The 8,808-nt window shown below is 42.9% G+C and overlaps 1 protein-coding gene across 1 annotated transcript; it reads right to left on the bottom strand.

Annotated features, from left to right (window-relative positions):
- Nucleotides 1-3,888: 3,888 nt before the first annotated feature.
- On the bottom strand, nt 3,889-8,508 carry vgf (VGF nerve growth factor inducible). The gene has a single exon (XM_062383454.1). The coding sequence runs from the start codon at nt 8,464-8,466 to the stop codon at nt 6,277-6,279; it is 2,190 nt and encodes a 729-aa protein (XP_062239438.1). The 5' UTR covers nt 8,467-8,508; the 3' UTR covers nt 3,889-6,276.
- Nucleotides 8,509-8,808: the final 300 nt, after the last annotated feature.

Raw genomic sequence — 8,808 nt, 5'->3', positions numbered from 1 at the left:
AAAGATGGTGGGGAATGGGCTGTAAGAGGGTGGAGAGCAGAGGAGAGGTACATTTACTAAGCGTGAAGATAGGGTTATTGTGTATATATTGTATTTATTTTGTATTGCCCCTATTCGCAATTTGTCTCTAAGGGCTTAACAAGGTGCAACATTCTCTGCCCTTAACCCTCAACCAGAGTCGGGGGGAAGTGAGGGATCTCTCTCTCTCCCCAGGATTTAAGTGCTATAAATGTCAAGTGTAGACGAGTCCATCAACAAAACAAGAATATCTCAAGAGGCGTATCAATGTTTGACATATTTAATCATAAGAGAAAGTCTGACAGATGAAGGAAGCAATAATGGGTAGGCATATTGTATATCTAAGCAATCTAGTTGTATCCTAAACCACGATCAACTGCCACCATGAACCTCTATAAAGCTTAAGTTTCGGGGAAAAAAGGTCAAGTCAAGTCAATTACAAGTAAATGTTCTCTTATTATATTCCTCCGGAGCCGCTTTCACACGTTGATCACAGCGGACATGGTGCGGAACGTGGTGTACATTCATAGCCTGACCCCAGAATATTTAAAAGAGTCTAACTCAGTGTGTGATCTGCAGACCCCACTGCAGCTTCTAATCCTGTAAAACCCAAATATTGAAAATAATGAGATAAGATATCCACCTGTTGGATATTGTAGGAGGCCACTGATGCAAACAAATGTATTAGGGAAGAAAAAGGTTAAACTGTCCGAACAAATATAAAGAACAATTAAAACCTCATTTACAATGTGATCTGCCTACAAAGCGTCACAACTATTCATAATAATCAACAAATACCTTGAACAAAGATGTCACAAAAGTCATATTTCTATGACATTCAATACAAAAAACACCAATCAGTGTCATCTATTTCCACTTCAAAATCATTTAAACGCCATCAATAACATCCTACAAACTGTGTAAAGCTCTTAATGATGGTTGAATTCTGAAATAGAAGGAAGAGTGAGCACTTGCAAGCCTCCATCCCTCCTGAAGACTCCCCTTTACAGCCTCACTGTGACGATCCATTCCTTTCCAGTAAACTCAGCCCGGCTGAGAGGGATTATGATGGTGGGAACCCATCAAGATGCTGCTGGATGACTGGCATCATTACCTGGAGGGCACACAGCAGTTTACGGTCTGGAGCAACCATAAGAACGTTGATCATGTGTCACGGCTCGTGTGTCATCCAGGGGGTGGGCGGACTCTGAGGACGACCCGCTCTGTCCCCTGAACCACAGCCTTGCTTTCCCAGGAAAAAAACTGCAGTGTCGTGGTTCCATCCAATTGAGGTTCATCTGACTATCATTGAAGTGCATAAATGCCATACTGACACCACAGGATATAAGAACTACACTTCTCTGCCATCACTGTACGACCTCACAGGCTTTGGCTGACCTTTGAACGGTAGTTGCCTGACATGTCACTTCACCACTCACCTCTATTTAACCTGTTGTTTCTTGTGCTGAAGCTCAGGATCACCTGTGGCTAACTGTTTGCGGGCACAATACAATCTGTCAGGTTCATTTTACCTGGAGAGGCTTTTCTTTGTTGACGAGAATATCTCCTGGTGAGTCCCTGAGTGCATTCAGCGCTGTGTTGTGGTTGGTCACTTTGTCAGCCCGATGTTTCTTGCATGACTGTACCAACACCTTTATTTTCTACCGGTTGAGTCTAGCCTTCCAAAGAAAAGGGAGACATATCTCAGTACGTATATTTTACAGTGAGACAAAGACACTGAGTGGACTGGTTATATTTTACAGTGCGACAGACACTGAGTGACTTGTTATATTTGACAGTGATACACAGACTGGTTATGTCTTAATAAAAAATAACTGAATACATTTTTACTTTAAAACTCAGCAACATGAGTAACGTGCAGGATTTCTAAACCTTGTGTTCCCCAGTTTGTTCACGATTATCCATGTTTTGGTTTGAATGCATGTCTAATAAATGTGAACTGTGTGAGTGTGTGTGAGTGTGTGTGTGTTTTGGTCCTCTGCAGTGGCTGCATGATGATGTTGGTGGATGAGTCACCCAGTCTTCACCACGTGACATCATGAATCACTGCACCTCTCCGTGGGCAGAGCTGCAACCATCAACCACTGCACTCCTCCCTCCCCCCTGCCTCTGCCTCTGCCCAGCCCTGTGTTACTTTTTCCTCACCCTCTCATCTGCTGTGCTCTCTCTTCTTTCACGTTCTCTTCTCGTTTATTTTTACCTGCAGCCTTTCACTTGATTCTATTTCAGTTCGTCTTATTCCTATTTTTAATTGCACGTCTCTTCCTTGCCTCCAGTTTTGCTTTGAAAGTCTCATCAACTAATGCATGTCCCATTTATCATTTCCATCTTTTATCTTTGTGCATCTGTGACACACACACACACACACACATACATACGGATAGAGAGAGTTCCCACGTTTGTTCTCAGGTTGAAATGGTGTACTTAATTCGACAGTCCTTCAATCAGCAGGCTCATTCTCAAACACTGACACACACTAACATTGGTGGTCACTGGTCTGAGTGGGTGGCTGCTCATCCCCACAGCACTCAGTCTAACCTCTAATCACCCTGCAGAACAACCCACCTCTGTGCAGCATGACATTTCAAAGCAAGAGAAATCCTGCTCTCTGTTCCACCATACCTTTGGTTACCGTTTAATCAGCCCTCAGCCCACACAGCGATTGTCATTCTGAACAATAGATTGGATTTATGTATCGTGATCTTTTCACCAGTAGGAGACTGTATTAGTCACAATGTACCAGAACATCACTGAGGCAGCTACTCTGAGAGTCAAGCTAATGAGAGTGACATTGACAGTGCAGGGACTACTGATGCAAATTACTAAACAAAAACAGGTCAAATATGTTCACAAGCAGCCATTTGCGGGATCACCGAAATTCGAAGCCATGAGCGGCAACTAGCAGTCAATATTTGCGCCCTCAGACTCTCAGCACTCTCTATTATTTCCTTTTCTATCTTGAAACCTTTTTCCTTTAATGTGTGTTGATCTTACATCCTGCACCGTAGTGTTCTCCCTGGTGTTTACTCACCCTGCTTCTGCTGCCTTACCGGAAATTCTACTCATTATCTACTCACCTCTATGCCAATGGAGGGCTGGCTGACTAGTGTCAAGAGATCAGCGAGAAATGATGCCAGCTGCAGTTACTGTCGCGAGTTCTCGTGTTCATAAGTTCATTACAGGATGATTGCCTAAAATATGAATGCTCAGTGGTCCTACAGAGCCATTTCCCTCACTAATGTAACATACATATTACAAAGGGGTGACTGTGGCTCAGGCGGTATAGCTGGTCGTCCACAAACCAAAATGTTGGCGGTTGGATCCCATTCTCCCCAAACAAGGGCAATATGAGTGTCCTTGCGTGTGGGTAATGTGTAATGCAGAAAGTGCTGCACATAGATTCATACATGAAAGTGTGAAACTGTGAATGTTTGAGTAGTCATCAAGACTACCATTTACTTTTAACCTATACAATAATAACTTATAACTAAGGTGAGTTTTCAACAATCGTCCTTTAACACGGTCATGAGCCACCGAAATAACTGAAAAGTCTATATATTCAGTAGGATGGACCAGGACCTTTGCTGTCATGTCTCAGACCCACATACAATCATCTGTATCCACAATGAAGCGTTTTGGTAATAAAAATAGTTGACTTTATTTCTTTCTTTATGTGTAGCCAAAGTAGTCATTGATATGCGCCTCTTAACATCCAGCAAACGCATGTTTATTACGATGGTTACAACAAGGTACAGCTAGAAAGACCATGGACAATACTTGCCGAGTACATGACTCAAACATTGATCATACGGTACACCAATGTCATTGTTTCTGTTCGCTTTAAGATTTTTTTTAATGCTTTTTTTAATTGATGCTTGCATGAAATTTTTTTTTTTAAATGCAAGTATAGAGAAACGTGCAGACACTTTACCCTCACATCAGCCCCTTTTATCTCCCTTTCTCTTTGTTATTCTGTAAATTCCTGCATCAATCTTATCGAAAACAGCAAGTAAATAAAACCAAAAATATACAAAAAGCTTTGTTTCTTCAACTCAGTTCACTTTCTTCTGTTTGACGAATGACCTTGACTAATTTGTTCATTGCTAGATTGTCGATTCCATGATTCTGTCCAGGCTCGGCAACACAGATGCTGAGGTGCGCTCGTCACTAAGCAAAAGGTGGCCACAAAGGTCAAACAACACCTCCATTCCAAAGAGTAACATTTGCTCCAGTTCCCGGTGACATATTTGAAAAACAGGGAAGAAGGAGAAAAATAACAGTTTATTGATTACTGATTATCGGTAGCCATTTAAATCTCAGCAGTACCGTCCTTTTTTGCACATTTTATAATTGTTAAAACACTGTCATACGATCCAAGCCGTGAAATGTATGATCAATGATAATTAACAAACTGCGGCTTGAACAGATTCACCTGAATATGAGCAAACTGTTCCCATCCTCAGTGGAAACTGAGATTTATGTTCATCATCCCATCCGATTCCATAACAGAAGAGGTCGCAGCCTCTCTCCTATGGACAATATCAAGTGGTACAGAAGAAAAATAAAGAGCACCATGGGCGGAATGTCACAGTGACATGTAAGGCAGCAGATTTCTGCTCAATTTGGAAACAACTTTCCCACTTCAAACATATAAAATGTATCAATGATGATTATGAAACATTTAGAAAATGGTTAAAAAATAAGATTTAAAAATAGACTCTGAGATAATGATGATGATGATGAATGAAAAACAAATGATGTATAATTGAGATCACATCAACTGGTCTTCATTGCGCTGAAGGGAACTTTGGGCTTAAGGGACACTTTGGGCAGGTATCTTTCAACTATAGAGGGGAGTTGTTTTAAAAACGAGGTCTCAGGCTTGGAACTGAGAGCAACAGTCAGGGATGGACAGCCACTAACACAATCATAATTTTTCTCATGGGATTTAATGACAATAAAAATATTGAAACCGTCTCATCCTTTAAAACGCATTTGTTGAGTAAAAGAACGCGTGCCTCCACCTCTGCATTCTCCTCTGTAGGTGTCAACAGTATGGAGTTTGGCCAGGGTTTGGTGCCATGGCAACAAGGTAATTGAAGTTATGCAAAAGGGTGAGTCATCCAAGCCATTACAGTGGTGTAAGCGTGGCTTCCACTGCCCCTGTATGAAATAAGCATTTGGTACATTATATTTCATGATAAAGAGCTTTGGTGGGTATGTGTGACCACACTTAATGAAGAGGTGCTCCTCTGATGAGGTATTTTGCTCCATTTCTATACAAATAATACGAAAATTATATATTTTCATAAAATATATTCATTTTAAAGACAAGAACAGGGAGTGACTTTGACATGAGGCCAGTCCCAGTTTATGTATGATGCTGATTTTATTTCTATAATGTGAATTGGCCAAGGGTTGATGTATAATATGGCCAAAAGTATATGGACACCCACACTAGCGTACAGTGATATTTTTAGCTCTCATAGAGATTCCAATGTTGTGTCGACAATTTGTCTTAGCCAAGTTGTGTTTCCACTCAGCAATACCCCCCACTCAAATGTCAAATGTCAATAAAGAAATGATCAGAATCCCCATTTGTTGTGTTTATATATTATATATAATGTTTGGTGTCCACATACGTTTGGCCCAGTTGTGCATATTTTTTCTGATAAATTATGGTTATGAAATCTTTTTTAGAATGTTTCTCTGCCTGAGATAATCCTACAAATGTTCTTTTTGTGTGTGTTTACAGTGAAATTCCACCAGCCGTCCTCACAACCTACGATTCATCTGACTCTGAAATAGATTTCTTTTTTAAAGGTACAGATCACAAGATATTTAAGCGTCCTCCTTTGTTGGCATATTAAAATGTCCAAATGGAGAAGGTTGTCATGCTGGGAATTTGGATGAGAAGTTCTTGCATGATACAATTCTTTGCCATGTCGTGCTTTCCACCAGACCACGTTCATCCTGGTTCTTCCTCTTTCACGCAGGAGGAGAGCAGATGTGTATCTTTCATTTCATTTCCCTCCAAAGTTTTATTTTATCCAGATTACTTCTGGAAAGAAAAGTCCTCTGTATTGTCCTTGTCCTAATAACAACCAACCCACATATTAGAAAGAAAGTTGTTACGTGTGAAAAACAAAACCAAACATCAGCAAAATACAGAAATACACTTTTTTCTGGTCATCGCTCCTCTTTTCTTTTTTTCCTATTCCCACTCTTATCCGTGCTTCAGTCCAACATCCATGGTCTGTCCAGGAGTATCTGCTGTATGTACTTCTCCAGATCGTCACGGTTGCTGCTGTCTGACTGCTTTCCAGCCACATAATAGTCTTCTTTTCTCATCACTGCAGGTGCCAGGGCTGAGTAATACTTTTGCTGCTGTTGAGGAGAGATTACTGGCATTCGAGGAGGGGAGCGTGGTTTTGGAATTGGCTGAAATGTACGTGGGTATAATGGGAGGGGGTAGCTGGTGTAGTAGGGTTGCTGCTGATTACCTGCCGGTGGGGTTTTCAGCCGAGGTTGGATCCAGCTGTAATAACGACGTCTGGGAGGGAACATGTTAGCATCATCCAGAGAATTTCCAAGGTAGCGGTTGCGGGTGAGAGCAGGTTTGGGGAGGTAGTAACGAGGTTTGGGTCTGGGGGGAGTTGGATAATAGAAGGGGTAGTAGTCAGGGTAGGGCTTCCTCTGGTAGGAGAATGGGTAACTGGAGGGGTAAGAAGGGTAGCCACTCAAAATGGACTTGGGTGGTATGCGCCACAGGTCCTGTTTGACGGACGAAGTCTTCTGAGGTTTGGGCCACAGATTTTGATTGGCTAGCAGAGGGTTTACGGGTTTGCTCCAGCGATCCTGTGATTTTGCAGATGTTTTCTCCTGGAACCAGGTTTTGAGGAGATTGGCAGCCGGAGAGGATAGTTTTGATACAGGCAGGTTATTTTGCTTGGTTGAAATCTGTGACGTTAAGAAGCCATTGTTGGATGAGAACTGAGAAGACAGGGGAGTTAGAGGTTGTTGCCAATGCGATGTGAGCTCAAATGGCAAGTCTTTCTTTTTCTTCTTCTCCACATCACTGATGATGTCCACCACATCATCGGCCGGAAGGTGTAGCTTGCTGGAAATTTCGATCAGCTTGTCAATAGTCTGAGGATCGATATCGTCGTCCTCAATCATTTCCTGTTCTTCGTCAGACCTCTTGTCCTCTGCGGCGTTGGACAGAGATGAACTGTCCTTCTTGTTCCCGTTATTCTGTTTGACCATGTAGCGCAGCAGCATGTCTGAGGCGATGTCGGCTAGCTTCGCTTCCTCCATCTTGGCTCTCTGTGCCTCTGCTGCCTGCCTCCTCATTTCCTCCTGCTCTGCTTTGGCCCGAACTTCCTCCTCCTCTGGACTCATCACCTCCTCGTCTTCCTTATCCTCCTCTGGCTCATCTTCTTCCATCCTCTCCTGCTCTGCTGGAAGCTTAGACTGTGCGGCACTATTGCCATAGTTTCTGTCCTCGAAGTCATCCATAAAGTTGCCTCCCTTGAATGTTGGTAGACTTAGGGCTTTCTGCGTCTCCTCCTGCCATTTCAGTTTCTTCTCCGACATGGCAAGGTTGCTACCTTTATTTATCGGTATGATGTAATTTTGGTTACTGTACCCTCGGCTCTCTCTCTGGTTTTGCTCTGAATCCCCATTCCTCTTAGTGGCTGTGTCCAAACTAGGAAACTCCTTCATCATGGTCTCAAGGCTCCTCAGCTCCTCTGGACTGAGCTGCTCCTCTTCCTCATTGTTGCCTTGTTCAGAGTTGGTTCGTCCCTGCTGGGGAGCAGCACCCTTCTCATTCTCCACTTGTCTATCTGGACTTGTGGGCTGCTGTTCTGTTTGAACCTGGACTGTCTGACTTGAGGTACGACTTGTCACCTTTTCAGTCATCTTTTCCTCTTCTTCCTGAGCTTTCTTCCTCTCCTCTTCCTCCTCTCTTTGTTGCTCCCTCCCCTGCATGGCCATCAGCAGTTCTAACTCCTGTCGTCCATCTCTGTCTCGGTCGGATCCTTCCATCATTCTCACTTGTCTGTATTCCTCCCCTATCTCGGCTTTGATCTCTTCTTCTTTCCCTTCGTCCTCCTCTCCCTCCATCCTTCTCTCTACTTTTGAATGATTTAGTGCCTCCAGTAGAACTGCTGCAAGTGTTTTGGGATCCACGTCTTTAAAGAGGTCCTCTTCTGCTTCTGCCTCTTCTTTCTTTAATGGCCGTCTCTCCTCATCCCTTCTTTCCCCCTCTCCTGACACCATCAGCCCAGGAGGAGTATTTCTATATGGGCTATGAATCTCTCCAGGGGTTTTGATAGGATTGGGGCTGGACAGTTGGAGGAAGGAAGCTCCTGTCAGGAGGACCAGGAGGGTAAGGACACTTGAGGCATTACGGTGCCCAGTCATGGCCACTCAGAACTGGAACTGCTATAAGTAGCAAGGGCGATCAGAAATGTCTGGAGGAGAGAGAAGACAGAAACAGATATTCAGTTTCTCAAAAAGGAATTACACCCTTCATTAATTAAACAATACAGGAAGTAGTGTGTTTATGTGGAGTGACAGAAAGTAAGGGTGTGATACAGCTGACACTTTGATAAGTAAGTAATTTGATTTTGGAATGGGAAATGAACAATATGAAAAATGACTGTAGGTTTGAAGCTTCACTATGAAAGCTCCTATAAGGAACTTCTTGTTTCTATGATTTTGGCGCCTCCATGGACAAAAGCGGTAGTGTTTCCAGTCCAAAAA

The sequence above is a fragment of the Platichthys flesus genome, chromosome 24, assembly GCF_949316205.1.
Source record: "Platichthys flesus chromosome 24, fPlaFle2.1, whole genome shotgun sequence".
NCBI classification, from domain to species: domain Eukaryota; kingdom Metazoa; phylum Chordata; class Actinopteri; order Pleuronectiformes; family Pleuronectidae; genus Platichthys; species Platichthys flesus.
The sequence above is the reverse complement of the archived record's forward strand: the minus strand, read 5'-3'. Positions and strand labels throughout refer to the sequence as shown.